This window comes from Mustela erminea, chromosome 7 (genome assembly GCF_009829155.1).
Source record: "Mustela erminea isolate mMusErm1 chromosome 7, mMusErm1.Pri, whole genome shotgun sequence".
Lineage (NCBI taxonomy): Eukaryota > Metazoa > Chordata > Mammalia > Carnivora > Mustelidae > Mustela > Mustela erminea.
In genome coordinates, this window is record NC_045620.1 from 1,143,496 (window position 1) to 1,160,294 (window position 16,799).

The 16,799-nt window shown below is 62.0% G+C and overlaps 1 protein-coding gene across 2 annotated transcripts in view; it reads right to left on the reverse strand.

Annotated features, from left to right (window-relative positions):
• NTSR1 (neurotensin receptor 1) overlaps positions 1 to 16,515 on the reverse strand; it is a 39,353-nt gene extending 22,838 nt beyond the window's left edge. For both annotated transcript variants that reach the window (XM_032350108.1, XM_032350109.1), the window contains exon 1: positions 15,514 to 16,515. In XM_032350108.1, the coding sequence (XP_032205999.1) occupies positions 15,514 to 16,227 (714 nt within the window). In that variant the 5' untranslated portion in view covers positions 16,228 to 16,515. The remainder of the gene's footprint in view (positions 1 to 15,513) is intronic.
• Positions 16,516 to 16,799: the final 284 nt, after the last annotated feature.

Sequence of the window (16,799 nt, forward strand, 5' to 3'; positions counted from 1 at the left end):
GCTGTTGGTGCCTCACCGTGCTCCCGCACGTGGACCCCCGGTCCTGGAAACCCCAGGCCGGGGCTGGCTCAGGGACCGTAGTGGTGGCCGAGGCAGAGGTGCCTGCCTCAGTGACAAGTCCAAGGGGACTGTGCAGGTCCTCGCTGGGGGAACGGTGTGACCAGACCTCATTTCTCAGCCAGACCAGACGGGCGCTCTGAGACTCAAGGAGCGCCTCTGGGATCCGTGAGCACAGGTGAGGCCGAGACCCTCATCCCTGCCGCATACTCCCACAAGCGCCAGAGCCCACCGTCCAGCCCATCAGCACCGCCGTCCCCTGCCTGGACTCAGGGACTGGAGGGAGGGACCAGGCCCAGCACCTGGTCTGCCGGCGAGCTCTGAGGCGCTCACGGGGTCTCGACACACCTGCAGCCTCGCAAGTGGGACATAGGAAGGGGCAAGCTGGTCTCCTGGCTGCGCTTGAGGTGGCCCCCGTATTGGCACAGAGAATGGTCCCGCCTGACCCCCAGATCAGTAATCAATAATGAAGGACAGTAATGAAGAGAGCCTTTGGCGCCTGTAAAGCCCTTGGCCGGGCTCTAGCGGCCACGCTGCATGGGACAGCTGGCTTCTCTGTGGACTGGCCAGCAGGTGCAGGGGACAGCAGCGCCCTCTCACGGGCGGGACATGGGATGCAGAGTGAGGGGAGGCCCGGGCCTGTCGCCCTCAGCGTCCCCCCGCCCAGGCTGGGCACCTGTGGGATTTCCTTCAGAGAGAGCCTGTCCTTCTGGGCTCCCTCGCCCACGGCGGCCGTTTCTCCAGGGCGAGAGGAACGAAAACACGTTTACTTTGTTGCTGATGGAAGTGACAATCCCCGTGCGGGGCCCACGCAGCCGGCCCCGTGGGGTCGCGCTGGACGGCTGCTCCTGTCCGGTCAAGCCCTGGGTCTGGGACAGGCGAGGAGACCCCTTGGCTCTCCCGGGAACCCCTGGGGCCCGGGCAGTGTATGGGGCAGGGGCTTGGGGCTTGAGGCAGAGCCACCGGGAGCCCTCCCGTGCCTGGGGCAGGAGCTCTGGCAGGTGGCAGGGGTCCCCATGCGTCTGGCTGAAGAGAGCCAGGGATCCTGACCCCATCCTGGCATCCCTGCTTGACCCATTTCCAGCTTGCCGTCGGGCCAGAGCAAGCTCCGGACTGGGTCCCAGCACCCATGTCTGCCCCCCCGGCCCGCCCAGCACAGCAAAGCCACCTCGGGTCTCCGTCTCAGAGCGAAGTCAAGACCTGCTTTGCACGCATGTCCCTTTGGCCTTCCGAGTGGCTGCACGGAGGAGCCTTCATGGGGCCCCTGACCCACACTCAGTGACTTGTGTTACGGGCTTGGAGCAGAAGGGTCGGACCCGGACCCAGGCAGGTTTCCCGGGCACCTCGTCGGAGGGCCGTGAGGTCCACTCGCGTCCCCTTCCCATTCCTCCTCGCGCGCTTATGGGCTCCTGCTCTGCACTGGGACTGGGGGGAACAGTCCCGAGCTCAGCAGACAGAGTGCGTGTCTGCCCCAGAAGAGAGCCCTGCCCAGGCAGGCAGTCCTGGTCCCGCCCTCTGCCTCTGTCCTGAACGGTGGTCTGGTGGGGCTTTTGGTGGACCCCAGCATCTGTGAGTGTAACCTTATTTGGAGAAAGGGTGTTGACAGATGCAATTAAGGACATGGAGATGAGCTCATGCTGAATTAGGGTGGCCCTAAGTCCAATGACACGTGTCCCTATAATGAAGAGAGGAGACACAGACACAGAGGAGACACCCTTTGAAGACAGGCAGAGACTGGAAGGAAGCCGGGGGCCACCAGAAACTGGAAGGGGCAGGAAGGACCCTCCTCTAGAACCACGAGGGTGTGCAGCCCTGCCCCCCGCCCCCCGCCCCCTGGCTTCAGGCCTCTGGCCTCCAGAGCTTTGAGCAGCGTGAGCAGTTAGGTCTGCTGTCCCCTGTCACCGTGGCCCCAGGGCACTTGCCCTCGGCTCACGAGACCCTCACAACAGGCGGAAGCTGGAAAGGTGCTGGGGGTTAGAGCCCTTTGCCAGCATGAGTATCTGTCCCTGGCGGTTTTAACTGGACGCTTTCTGAACACCTTCCGGCTAGTCTCCGGATCTGACGTAAACGTAGGTATTTTAATGCATTAGACGGGCGTCTTTTAAACAAGCCGTCAGGAGAATGAATTGCAGGAAGTCGAGTGGGTGTTAACCTCGTCTAGTGCCCCGCGTTCATCCGCGTCAGGACGCCGGCAAGCGCGCACGGGGGCCTCCCAGGAGCCCCGCTGCTCCAGAAAAGCTCCCTGGGCCTGGGGCGCGCGTCGCGACCCCAGATCACCGCTCACGTGTCTCGGCAGCCCACTGTGGCCGGCTGGTGCGCTTCCCCAATCTTCTGGGCCTCTGAGGGTGGAAAGGATGTGCCCCAGGACCCGTGCCCCTCCCAGCCCCCAGCCTGGCAAGTGCCCTGCTCCTCCTCCAACTTCACCCAGCACCAAGGAGAGCAGGGGGCCCGCAGGTGGGCTCCGGTCCCCTGGAGGACGGCTTGCCTCGGTCGCACGGGCCTTGGGCCGGGGCAAAGGCTAGAGCCTAGGCATGTTGGCAGCCTGCGAGGAACAGAGGGGCCTCTGGGCCAGCCACTTTGCTTCCTGCCTCACGAGCACATCCTATAAACACAGCACAGGACAGGCCCAGACCCAGCCACTCGACACCTGGCTCAAAGGTGCTCCTGTCTGTGTCAGCTTGTGCCCCCCCCAGCCCCACCCTGGACCCTGGTGCTGGCGCTCAGCGGGGGCCGCCTGCTGTCGCGGGAAGATGCGCAGAGCACCTGGAGGCCACCAGACGGCGACGGTTCCCCGGAAGTCCCAGCATCCTTCTGTGGCTGGACCCTGCCTCCCTCGGGCCCTCCCCCCAGTGGGGAAGATCAAGTGGTGAGGTTACGGGGCTCCCTGCACCAAGGACATCCCAAAAGGGGGTCTCTGAGCTGCGTGGGCAAGACTGTCCCTGGGCAAACCGCCTGCCCCCACTCGGCGCTCCTTTCCAGTCAGGGTTTCCAGCAGCAGCTGGTGCGCCCAGCCCCGGAGATCCGGGGAGCGAGGTTGGCACAGATGTGATCGCCTCTCCCTCAGCCCCAGCGGTGCACAGTGGCCCTCGGCAGCTCCCGAGTGCGCACATCCTGTCGGGCAGAGGGCCTGAAGCAGATGGACTTACAGCTGGACGCACCTTGGACTTTGGCTCTGCGCCAGCAAGTGCTGGATGTCCCGAAGCACGGGGCCCCCGGGTGACACGACCCACATGCACTCGCACTCCTGCCTGACCCTCGGGAGCTGGAGGCTTTGTGGTCCTGCCGGATAATGGGGAAATGATACTCCGTGAGCAGTTACAACCTCGCCATTCCTGAGTGGGGACGAGTCCTAAACGGCTGAGGCCTCTCGAACTTCCGGAAGTTGAAATGTGTGGGGTTCTTTTTCTTTTTTAATAGAAGAAGTGTTTTTGAGTTATCAGGGCACAAAACTCACCAAAGAATGCTCTTAACCTTTAAATCCGTCAAGGGAGAGTTACTGAACTTTACAATAAATTCGCCTTTTAATAGACAACGAACCAAAAACGTTTGAGTCCAAATAATGTCACCCCGTCTCGTAAGCTTCGGTGTGAGATTTACGCAAGCCCAGAGGCGCCCTCCACCCTCTCGTCTCTAGGAGGACTCTGCTTCTTTGCTGGGCATTCTGCTGCACCTTTGTTTTAATAGTTCCTTTGAAGCCAAGTCTTCTATCATAAACTGTCTCAGATGTTTTTGGAAACAGGCAGTGTTTAAAATCCAGGGCTGACTCCCACTTGGGTTACTGGACTAACTCTCTTGTCATAAACAACGTGAAATTGTACCCAATGCTCCAGCCAGTTGTTTTCAAACACAGGATGAGCCACCATGCAAGACCGTGGTGGCCAAGAGCAGGGAAAGTCACAACATGAGCCCACCACCCCCCATTTCCCTCCTTGGGGACATCTTCCGGATTGTAACACGAGGAGCTGCGGTCTGGACGCAGCATGGCTACTCTGGCTGAGGAGGCAGAACTGAGAAGCTGGGGCCACAGAGCAGTTTGAATCTAATCTGCAGAGAAGGCACTTGAGAGGGGGCCCTCAGTGTGGGGGGTCCTCAGAAACCCGTGAGGGGCTCTCCATGGCCTCCATGTTGGTGCGCTGTGTACACAGACTGAAACCCCGATTGGTTATGGCCCGTGGCTGGTGTTCTGACAGCGCTGGAGGGCAGGGGTCTCATTCACACACCTAGTGTCCCACTGACATGCCAGGAAGCCACATCCGAGGAATGAGCTCTGGGCCCTAGAGGGAGGCCTCCTCTAGATGCTCCCACCTAAAACTTGAAGCAAACCCCTGCAGAGGACACTGAGACTAGAGTTGAGTCCTCCCAAGTTAGAAGGGCTTGGGCTTTCCGGAAAGCTGCGCGGGTGAGGTGTCAACCAGGGTGTTGGGTCTGCAGCTGAACGGCCTACAAAAGTAAGTCGACACTCTTCAAAGGAACATAACAGAACACAGAGTCTCTTCAACGCACCATCTACAGCACTTAGTATAAATTTAAAAATACCAGATATGCAAAGTAACAGGGAAATGTGACCCACTGATAAGGAAAAGCAAAAAGCAATTGGTTAGAATAACCCTCAAGTAGCAACAGGAAGTGGGAAATATCAGGCGTGAGCAGGTCCAAGGCGAATTCTTGTTGGACTGTGATGAATTAAGGGTGCGCACTCACAGCCCCCGAGCAGCCATCAGAAGAACAAACACAGACAGGTATTCCTAAAACAGTTAGTCGAGGAAATAAAATGGAGTATTCTGGCTTCCCCTTCAGAAGACTAAGAAAAGAGTCTCTGGAAACTGGGGAGCGTGGGAGGAAATCTCAGCAAGGAGTAAGCTGGAAAGGGGACCCCCCCCCAATTCCATGCATGAATTGACATGAATCCTGGGCTTATCCTTCACCTGCCAATGCGTGGAACATACCTAGAGAACCGGGGTAAAGGAAGGACCTGAAAACTGCACTGTGATATAAACCACCTCCCAGAACCAGGACAAAACCTGGAGCCGTGTGCTCCTGGGGAAGAGTAGGACAGCGCTACAGAGGGTTTGCAAACGGCACTGACGGTGGAGCCACCACCAGACAGGGAGGCAGATCAGGCTGCTCCACCGGGCTCCCTGCCCAAAGAAGCCACTAAAAACACAGACATTCTCCGGAGCGTTCTAGATGACCTAAAACAACACAGCAATATCCAAAGTGTTCAGAACGTAACTGTAGACGACTTATTATGGGAAGAACCAGGAAAATGGGACCCACTCTCACGGAAAAGACCATACAGACTGCTCTCGGGGAGACTCAGATGGTGGCACTCTAGGAGAGGACTTTGGAACAGGTGCAGGCACTGTGCTCTTCAAGATAAAGGAAAATCTCTTGAAATGAATAGAAACATGCAAGTTCTTCGAAGATGAAAAGAAACGACATCAAAAGAACCAACGGAAGTTTTAGAACGAGATGATACAAGAGAGCGATATACCGGACAGAGCAAGCAGTGTCCTGACGCACACATCATCCCCAGCACAGACCGCGACTCTGAGCCGACAGACAGGCCTGAACTCCTTCAGGGAACTGAAGTCACACTGGTGTGTTCTCTAAGCATAAGGAATTACAAATCAATGACAAATGCTGTCAACATTTGGAAATTAAGCAACATGATTCTCAACAGTCCAAAGACCAGCAGGAGTCCCAAGAGAAATGACAAAATATCTTGACCTGAATCAGAATACGTTGCAAAAATCTTGAAACGTTACTAAAGCAGCACTTAGGAGGGAATTTATAGTGTTCGATGTTTAACCTACAAAAGAACAAAGGCCCCGAGTCAATACTCCAAGCTTCCACCTTAAGAAATTCAGGGAGCTGAGGACAAATTAAATCCAAACCTAGCATGAGAAGGAAATGAAGACTGAAAGCAGAAAGGCCACAGAAAAAATTCAGGAAACTGAAAGTTGGTTATTCGAAAAAGAATAATAATACTGGTAAACCCCCAGCGTGTGGACCGGGGGAAAGAGGGTGCACGGGTCACCAGTACCAGGAATGAGAGAACAGGTGGTCACAGGACCCGTGGGCAGCCTAGGGGACAGGAATGCCACCAGCTCCATGCCCCCAAAGGGGACGACTTAGATAACACGGACCAGTTCCTTGAAAGACACAAGTTGCCAGAACGTGCTCCAGCAGACGCACAACACTGGAACCCCTCTGTGCCCACGAAAGGAACAGAGTTCGCAGCTGGGAACCTTCCGACAAAACTCCTGGCCCAGACAGAGTCACTGAGGAACGACATCAACCTTTTAAGGAAGACAGACGATCGCTTCCAGGAAACAGAAGAGGAGCCAGTACTTCCTAAGCCATTCTACGAGGCCAGCATGACCCTGACGCCGAAACCAAACAAAGACGCACAAGAAAATAAAACTACAGGCCCATACCTCTCATGAGCATAGACACAAAAATTCCAACAAATATTAAATCAAATGCGGCAACATTTACAAAGGATGATGCGTGGCCAGGTGCGGCCTGAGCTAGAAATGGGAGGCTGGGCCAGCAGTGAACACTAGTAACGTTTTCCACTGAGACAAGGTCCCCAGAGTCGTCAGGTCCACAGAGACAGAGGCAGAGTGGTGGTCTCCGGGCTGGGGGAGGGGTGGCGGGGGATGGGCTCTTCCATGGGGATGGGGAGGTGAAGGCCTGCTGGACACAGGTGGTGGGGACGGTCACACAGCAATGTGAACATGTCTAGTGCACTGCTCTGTACACTTAAAAACGGCTGGAATGCTAATTGCACATTTGTGGCATTTTGCCACAACGAAAAATTAACCGATGTAATTCACTGTGTTAACTACAGAAGGAGAACCACATGGCCACACCAACAGACGCAGGAAAAGCACGGAACAAAATTCTACATCCATACATCCGATACATGGCCTCCATTAAAGACTTCAATAAACGAAAAACCTCATCTTTGGTCGGAAAGTATGAAGACTCTCTCTCTAAGCTCGGGAACAAGGCCAGGAAGTTTTCTCTTCCACTCTGATGACATGTCGTGCTGCCAGTCACAGCCGGAGCGGTGCGGCGGTAAGAGGAAATTAAAGGTGGACCGAGTGGAAAGGAAGAAATAAAACTTTATTCACAGACAACACAACTGCCTGCACAGAAGATCCCAGGGAACCTACAAAATAATTTGTGGAGTTCGTTAGCGTGCTCAGCACGGTTGCAAGACACAGCATCAGCGCGCGAAACCCGATCACACTCCCAAACGCCGGCCACGAAGGCCTGGAAACAGAAAAACAATCCCCCAAACGTGAGTGTGCTGGGATCTGTGCGCTGGGGGCCAGCACCGAGGACGGCAAAGGGGACCCAACCCGACGGACCCGACGGAGTCACGCAGTGTCCTCGGGGACTGGAGGTCCCAGGGTGAAGACGGCAAGTCTCCCCACCACGACAGACGCGCTGACCCAATCCAAACCCAAACCCCAGTGCTATTTGGTAGATATTTAAAAGCTGATTCTGAGATTTACGTAGACAGCGAAGGGCTGAAATTAGCCAAGCCGATTCGGAACGAGCTTCCTGAAGGGTGCCGGCGGCAGTGTGAGAGCAGGGCCGGTGCAGACACGCAGACCCGGGGGGTCCGGGCAGGGTGCCGTGCGGGAGGACAGGCAGCCTTTGACTCAGGCGCCAAAAAGCTTCAGTGCAGGAAAGACTGTCTTTTCGTGAGCAGCGCTGGCCCCGTGGACACGTACATACGGAGAAAGCGCCCGCATCTCACACTCCAGGGAAATGAGCTCCAGACAGGTCAGAGCCCTAAATGCGTAAAGCCCTTCCGTAAAGGCGGCGGAAGGAGGCAGGAGGAAGGTCCCCGGGAATCCCTAGACACAGCCCGGAAGGCAGCGTCCGCGCCACGGTCAGAGGGGCTGCACTCCGCCAGAATCAGTGGTCCTCGGGGACGTGCAAAGGCCCAGAGGGGCAGAGACCATCCGCAAATCACGTGTCTGGACAACGGACCCACAGGCAGAAGATATTTTAAAACCTCTCTGCATTCAACCGTAAGAAAGCAAGTCGGGTTGACAACTGGGCAAACTCCAGGGCTGACTTGGGCAGAGGAGGGGCGCCCCGGGTCGCCTGCCGCCAGGGAGAGGCAAAGCAAGCCACGACAGGGCCCCACCTCACGCCCCTGGGACAGCTGAGCGAAAGCGAGCATAAAACTGAAAACCGACTGGCGGGTGCCCGCAAGGAGGCGGGGCCCCAAGTCCTTCTACGAGGCTGCGGACGCTCGGCTCGGCACGGCTCTGCCACTTTGGAAAAGCCTCGCAGCTTCCCAGAAGGCTGAACGCACTTCCTGGGGGACCGGGCCGCCGGGCTACCACGCGTTCTCCCGGGAGAAAGGAGGAGGCGCCGTCGCGCAAAGCCCTGCCGCCGGTCCGGCATCCGCTTCACTCGCCCCCGCTCAGGCCGCAGAGGCTCCGCTCCCGCGATGTCCTGGAAGAGGCGCCCGGCGGGGACACGAGACCCCCGTTTCCAGGAGCGGGACGGGGGCCGACCCCAGAGCAGCAGCATGAGAGCAAGTGTGGGGGCGACAAGACTGACCTCGACCCTCCAGGGGTGGGTGGGGGTCACGCGGCTCTACGCGTGCACCTGAACTCGGACGTCGACAGCAGGGAAGCGGGACACTGGGGGCTCCGTTGGTTGGGCGGCTGCCTTCGGCTCAGGTCATGACCCCGGGATTTGAGGATCCAGTCCGCGTGGGGCTCCCAGCTCCTCGGGGAGTCTGCTTCTCCCCGTGACCCTCCCAGCTCCTCGGGGAGTCTGCTTCCCCCGTGACCCTCCCAGCTCCTCGGGGAGTCTGCTTCCCCCGTGACCCTCCCAGCTCCTCGGGGAGTCTGCTTCTGCCCATGACCCTCCCAGCTCCTCGGGGAGTCTGCTTCCCCCGTGACCCTCCCCTCGCTCATGCTCTGTCTCACCGTCCCACTCTCAGAAAAGAAAAATTAAAAAAGAAGAGAAGTGATTTTTTACCAGGTGCCAATTTTGAAATAAAGGGTTTCCTGCAGGCAGGACCCTGCCCGTGGATGACAAGGAACAGCTCCTGGCCCCGGGGGGGGTGGTCCCCACACCAGAGGGCCGGGTCTCCCCCACGCATGGCTACCTCACCGCTGTGCGGGTTACAGAGCCCTCGCTGGGCGTCCGGAGCCATCCCAGTCACCTTGAGGGTCTGACGTCCCCGAGCCTCAAGGTCAACAACCCCGGCAGTCGGCCGGCAGTGGGGCAGGTGGGTACGGGGCAGCAGTTCTCCCCCTCCCTCCCCCCCGCCCTGGCCTGGCTCCAGGGGTGAAAGGACACACCAGGTCATGTGACTGGCCCAGGGTCTGGCCGCTGTGCTGCCGATGGCCGTCCCCACGGTGCCCGCTCCCCGGCAGCACGGGTGCTCCCCTCTCCCCTTCCCTGCCCCCACACAGCCCAGAAGGTCCACAGAGCAGCAGGTGCTGGCGTGTGACGCCCTCCAAGGGGGCAGAGCGAGGCTGCAGGTCAGTGGCCCCACCATGGGGCACCAGGTCTGGCTCGTGTGTCCTGCCCTCTCCGGCCTCGGCTTCCAGGTGGGACCCGAAGAACCCGGTGTTTCCACCCAGGACGGCACCTGGCTTGTTTACTGGGTTGGCCTGAATGTTGGGGTGCAGCTGGGGAACAGCAGGGGTGCAGGATGCTGGGCAGAGCCCACGGCTGGGAGCCCAGCAACATCGGACGATGGCTGTGGGACTCGGGCCTTCCCTGGGGCTGAGTGGAGGGGCACAGTGCTGCTGGAGGCTTGGAGCTCCCCACGAATGTTCCCAGGACCCCTCTGGTCCTTGGGGCCACTGAGTCCCCAGGATGACTGTGCAGGCCCCAGAGGCCCGCCAGAGAGGGGACCTGGCCATCCCCCGGAGCCTTTATGGGATGAGGCCTCGGTGCGCTTCACGCTCGTTTCCGACAGACTCAAAGAGACATAATAGTTCACGTTGCCTAAGGAGCCCTCAGTCCACAGCTTGTCGTAAACGCCCGGCCATGTCACCACCACCACAGTCGAGGTGCAGAACACTTACGGCCCAACGTTGACCCCACCCCTGGCCCCTCAGCCACGAATCTGTCTGTCGCTTTGGCATTTCCAGAATGTCCTGCAGTGGGAAGCGTGTCTCGGCGGCCTTCGGAGGCTGCTGTCCCCGCTTGGCATAGAGGGTCCGTCGTGGACACTCTGGCTGTCAGCGAAGCCCGCAGACGGGCTGGAGAGCCCGCGGGCAGGGCCAGGACTCTAGGCACAGAGAGTAGAGTGCGTGCGGGGGCTGGGGCGGGCAGGGTCTGGCGGGGTCAGTGCTCCCCGTCTCACACGACGGCCGCGTTCTGGGGACAGGTGTCAGGGATGGCTGTGCCGGAAGTCGGTTGAAACGCTAAATTTCACACTATGTATCTTTCACAACAGAAAACAAGAAAGAAAGGTTTTGGATCCTGTTTTCTGCTCCAACACGAACCCCGAGGAGACCAGATGGGGTGCCTGGCTGCTCTTTCTCCGGTGGAGACAGACAGAGGCTCCCCGACACCTCGAGCAGGCCCGCCGGTCCCCGTCCAGGAGACTCTCCCCGGGAGCGAGGGCGGCCCCCAGGTGCCCGCTGGGCCCACCTGCCCTGCGGACAGCGCCCTGGGGCGGGCGTCGTCCCGGAACAAGGAAGCTCTCTTACAGAGGGCGGCGCAGCTCTCCAAACGGGAACCCACGCCCCACAGCGACGCGGCCTCATTGTCTCGCCGTGGACGGTGCCTGGGTTTGGCGACCGCCCCTGCCGCGGACCTCACGGCGGTCTCCCCTTCTGGGCCAGCATCTCTTTGGAACGCAGGCGTGGTGCTCTGTGCTCTGGGTCTAATGCCCGTGGTCGGGCTCCACTCTCAGAGCTGGGTGCGCCGAGAGTCCAGAAACTCCGTCCAGCCAGGAGACTCAGGCACAGGAAGGAGGCTCTGTGCTGGGGGCAGGGCCGCGCTGTCCTCGGGCCGCGGAGCAGGGGTACACGGCGGCGCCAGCGGGGAGCCTTTCAGTGGGGAGGGGTGCCCTACCCTCGATGATGTCTGTTTTGTGGGGACCCTGGGGCTTGCCGAGCTTACCGACCAGTGCCTGAGTCACTGAGGTCGGGCGCTACCTGCGGTTCACGGGCAGGGGAAGGAGCGGAGAACCGAGGGGCCACAGGATGGAAATCCTGAGAAAATGACTCGTGGTCCGACTCTAGTGGAACCAATTTTCTTCCGCTCAGTGGGGATGGAGGCTGCTGCCTCTGTGTCCGTGGAGTCGCACGAGACTCTAAGGGCCGAGCATCACAGAGGCCGCCGACCCCGGGCAGGTGGGTGTGGGGCACCAGCTCCTCCCCCTCCCCCACCGCCCTGGCTCAGCTCCAGAGGCACGAGGACGGCCCCCTGCCCAGGGTGGCCAGCTTCCTCCGCCCCAGCTCAGGCCCAACCCCCCCCAGGAGCACTTCCATCTGAGAAGGAGAACAGAAGCAGGGAGCCCCCAGGAGCCCGAAATCCTAACCAGAAAGTGTTGGCACAGAGCGACACCAGCCGCTGCTGGTGCAGGCCACCCAGGCTTTCACCCGTCACGGTGGTGCGAGGCCGCACCACCCCTGCCCTCGGCTCCCCCACCCCTGCCCTCGCCTGGGCACCGCTGGTGTGTGGAGGGGCCGTTCTGCCCTGGGGAGGCTCCGAGGTGCCCTCTGTCTCTGTTCCCAGAGCTCATGTGCTCCCGGGGTGGAAATGCATGACCACCGGTTTGAGCATCACAAAGACTAAATTTACTGAGAAAAGAGCAGATTCAGGTCTTCAGGTCTCTGCAGAGACGAAGCCCCACAATCCCCACGGACGTTTGCCAGGGACTGGGCCCCACATGAGGACTAGCATGGGGCTCTGGGATTCTGCCCAGCCGTGTCCCTCAGCACCGAGGGCTGGCAGTGACCCCGACCCTGGGGGTCAGTGCTCGGGGCACCTGTTAGGGAAGTCTAGACTCTGACCTTCCCTCTCCTGCCCACCACGTGCATCCGTCCCCCACGTCCCATGCCCTGAGTGGCACAGAGGCCTCCGCGCTTCTGACGGAACAGACGGGACCTCCCAGATCCCCTTCTGTTAACTGAGCGGCAGAGACCGCCTACAGCACGGATGGGTGCTGCTCGGGCACCTGGGCACGCACAAGCTGTGTGAACGTGTTTCCCTGTGTGTGTGCACATGGGGGTCTCCTCTGTCTGTGCACACGTGTTGCATCTCTGTGTGTCTCTGTGTGTCCACACTGTCACGTGCATGTCTATGTACGTGTTCCTGCGTGTGCGTCTGTGTGTTTGCATACGCGTGGACACAGCCCCCAGGCTTTCCAACACTGGACTGAAGGGGGTCAGCACCTCCCCTACTCTTCTTCATTAAGTGGGAAAATGAGAACACACGAGGGAACAGCAGATGTCTAGGAGCTGCGGCTGGAACCAGGCCAGAGCCGGCGACCAGGAGAATGGCAACCGCCCTGGGGCAGGCAGAGTCTCGGGTCAGGGCGGGGGGGCCGCCGGCATCACCAAGCCGGGCAAGCATCTGGCCGAGTCAGATCTGAACCGACGCTAGAACCCTCCGGGTCTCTGCCGCCACTGGTCTCTGGTCACACCGCAGGTTCGCTGGGGGGTGGACATGACCCCTGCCCCCAACCCACCCCAAAGCCAGCCACAGAGAGCCCGGGGCGGCGGGATCCCCGTGGTGCCTGAGGTCGGAGTAGGGGACCGGGCAGGGCCGCAGGGAGATCAAACGCGACCCGCGTGGGCTGACCCATACGGGCAGGACCCTTGTGGGGACTGTGTGCGCCCCAGGGAGATGGCGCTCGAGTGCGACGGGGTGGTGCTGTTCCTCAGGGGGGCTTTCTAGTGAGAAGACCCCTCGGGGGCAGGAAGGCTGTGACCGACAGTTTGTCGGAAAGTCAGAATCCGCCCCCTCCAGGGGTCAGAGGAGAGCCCGGACGAGGGAAGGGGCAGCCCCGTAGGCTCCTCCTCCCAGCTACCCCATCAACGTGGGGCTCCGGGTCTGGGGCCTCGGCTGGCCTGGGCCTTGTCCCGCCCACTGACAGCTCGGCTCAGCCCAGCTCCCGGCGACACACCCAGAGATCGCGCAGCTGCTTTCAGCGGGGACTGTTCAGAGTCGCTCGGAAATCCGATCCCAGATCCCCTCATTCTGAACAGGACTCCCGCAGGCCAGTGCCCAGGAGGGGCCCTTGTGGACAGGGCGGGGGCTGGCGGCTGACCCCCTCCCGCACTTCCAGCGCGGTCAGTGAGAGGGGGCACACTCGGACACAAGCACGAAGCCCCCGCCCCCCGCCCCGGTCAAGCATCGCTGCTTGAAACCAGCGACGTTCGCCCCGACCTGCCCAGGGGCCCCAAAGCCCAGATGGGGGACGTGAACCTGGAGCCCCTCTCCTGAGCTGGAGCAGGGTGTGCAGAAGGGAGTGGGGATGGTGGTGAGGCCCCGGCCACACTCCTGGGAGCCGCTCATGGCCGGCCGCCCGGAGGGAAGGCAGCTGGAGCCTGGGGCCTTCGGGGGAGACGGACCGTCCGGTCTCTGAGGGCGTCGGGCCACACCTAGTGTTTAGTGAAGGCGGTGCCTGTGGGCACGGAAGGGGGGCCTGCTGCAGACATCCGCCAGGACGCGCCCTGGGTGCTGCCGGTGTCCCTGCCTCGAGCCCAGGGACTCGGGGGACAGCCCTGTGGGGGGCGAAGTGGTGTCACCCAGACATCTGATCCCATGAGGCCGGTGCGGAGGAGGCCGGATGGGGAGAGGCTGCTTCGGGGGGCTGTGCTCACGCCACCATGGCTTGTTTGGGATTCAAACCCGCCTGCTCCTGGCCAAGCCCTTGGAAGCCCAGGGCAGGGACAGGGGTCAGAGTGGAGGCGGCTGCCGCGTGGGCGGTGAGTGCCAGCGACCTGAGCTGCTGAGCCCAGCCTGCCCCACGACACCTTCCAAGGCAGGAGGTATGGCCACTGGGCCTCCAAGCCCGCACAGCTCAAGGGAGGCCCCTGCGCAGCTGGTCAGAGACAGCGCGGCCCTCTGAGGCCTCGGGAAGACAGTTTCCTACCGCGCGTCGCACGCGGCCCCGTGTGGCTTTGCCTCCAGCGCAGGGACGGCGTCACAGGCAGGCAGCCGGGCTCTACGAACCTCCCTGCGACGCGCGGCTAGGGGTGGGTTCGTCGGCACGCAGGGGACACTGTGGCCATAAGCTGCAGCCTGGGGAGCGACGCGTAGATGACAGCTCCTGCCCGCGTGACCGGTCCCCACCCCAGCCCACCGTCCCGCTTCCAGCAGGAGCCCTGGTCAGAAGCGGGAAAGGATGGCCAGATGGGCACGGGGCACCCTGGTCCGCTCCTTGGCTCTGCGCCCCCAGACCCTTCCCCTCCGTCCCACGCTGCAGCTCCACAGCCGCCTGGTCCTAGGGCCACGACACCGCCCAGTGGGGCATCTCTGCCTGGACGTCGGCCCACACAGGGCCCTTGCTCAGGTGACGCCTTCTCTCCATCCTGTGGTGCCCGACCCTGCCAGGATGCCTCGTCCTACCCGGTCTCCAGGGAGGGCTCCCACCTGGGCTCCCGCGGCACCCTGCTCAGACCCTCGGAGGGCTGTCGGGCACTTGGCTCCCGTGTTGTCCACCTCACAATGGTCCCCCACCTGCCACCACACACAAATACCTCAGGATCTTCCCAGCAGAAGCAACTTTATCATTACCAAAATTGTGCTTCTGAGCATTTCCCCGAGCCAGGAACCAGCGAGTGCTTCCCACGCACTTTCTCCTGAGGTCGGGCTGGGGCTTCCCGGTTCACAGATGCGAATGCTGAGGCTTAACTACGGAGCCAGTCCCAGGTGGCAGCAGGTTTGGCTATAGCTCCACGTGTGAGTGGGGGCGGGGCAGCCAGGAGGCACTGGACGCAGGGGGTCGGGCAGAGGTCAGTGCTGGCCTGCAGAGGAGACAGACCTAGCCTCCTGGGGCCACAGATCCTTTCAGGGACGCCGGCGAAAGGGGCCGTCTACAGCACACACACGTTTCCCTTAAACCTCAGCGAGTCTGGGGACAGCTGAGGCCCGTCTACGGACCCTCTGAGATGTCCCTGATCTGAGGGCCCAGCCCCTTTTGATAGGAGGGGACAGGAGGGGGCGAGAGATCTGGCAGCTCCGGAGTGAAAGGTGCTCCTAAGCGCCCAGCCCCCTGCCCCCATCCCCTTCCCGGCTGCACAGAACCGCAGTCTCCTGGGGACATCCTCTTGCTCCCTGCCCCAGAGGGCACACAGGCTGGAGAGGACTTTTGGGGGGAGGGAAAGAGCGAGGCGCCCGAGACGCCTGAGGCACCCCTGCGTGGGGAGTGCCTGCCAACCCTGCCCCTGGCCAGACCCCACTTCTTCCCCATCCTTCTCCCCCGACGCGGCTTCTCACCTGGATGACGACCTTGATCGTGGCGGTGCCCACGACGGGCGTACACACCAGGCCGCCGGGGTGCTGGCCGTCGGCGCTGCGGTTCTGCTGGCCCATGGTGAAGGGCATGGGCACAGCCAGCAGGCCCGAGGCGAGCCAGATGGCGCTGATGAACTTCTTGGTGCGGCTGCGAGACATGAGGGTCTTGGCCCTGAAGGGGTGGCAGATGGCCAGGTAGCGCTCCACACTGAGGCTGGCCACGTTGAGGGCCGTGGCATAGGTGCAGGCGTCGCGCAGGAAGTAGTAGCCGCGGCAGCCGGCGTCGCCGAAGGCCCAGGGGTGGTGCACCCAGATGAAGTTGTACAGCTCCACGGGCATGGCCAGCAGCAGGATGAGCAGGTCCGACAGCGCCAGGCTGCCCAGGTGGTAGTGCACGGTGCTCTGCAGGCTCTGCAGCGACTTCTTGCGGCCCAGCGCCAACGCGGTCACCGAGTTGCCCACAGTGCCCACCGCGAAGAGCGCCAGGTACACGGCTGTCACCAGCACCTTGGAGTAGATGTCGGTGTTCACGTCCAGGTCGCTGCTGGGCGCTGCTCGCAGGCGCTCGGACTCGTTGCCCGAGCCGTTGCCGAAGCTGGAGACCAGGAGCGCCGCCTCCAGCCCGGAGGGCGGCAGCGGGAAGGGTTTGGCGCCGGGCGCGCCCTGGGGACCGGGCGCCGAGCCGTTGAGGCGCATGGTGGGCGCGGCGCCGGCGGGGACCTTAGCGGAGGGAGCGGCGGGGAGCGCGCAGGACTGCGAGCGGGCGCGCCGTCCAGCCGGGCAGCTCCCGACCCGGCCCGCGCCGCCCCGGAGCACTCGCGGCGCGCTCACCGGGGGCCGCCGCTTCCCTCCCGCTCCTGGCGGGCCCGGCTCGCTCCGAACTCCAGCCTCCGCGGCTCTGCGGGTCCCCGGCGCGCGGAGAGCCTGTGGCGCCGAGCGGAGCGCACGCACGGCCGCCCCGGCACGCTCACTCCCTCGCCTGCGCGGTCCTCGCTCGCGCTCCCCGCGCGCCCCCGCCCCGCACTCCGCCCGCCGCGCCCGCGCCTCCGGGGCTCCGCGCCTCCACTCAGCGGGCGGCAGCGCGGCGCGCCCAGCCGCGGGGGGCGGTGGCGGCGGCGGCGGCGGCGGCGGCGCGGCCCCAGCCTCTGTCCCCGCCCAGCCCGAGTGTGGGGCTGGCGGGTCCCCCGCGTGCCGCCTGGGGTGCGTAGGGGATGTGGGGTCTTCCCCACACCTCTCCCAGGCGCGTGCTCTTCTTCGTTTGGGGTCTT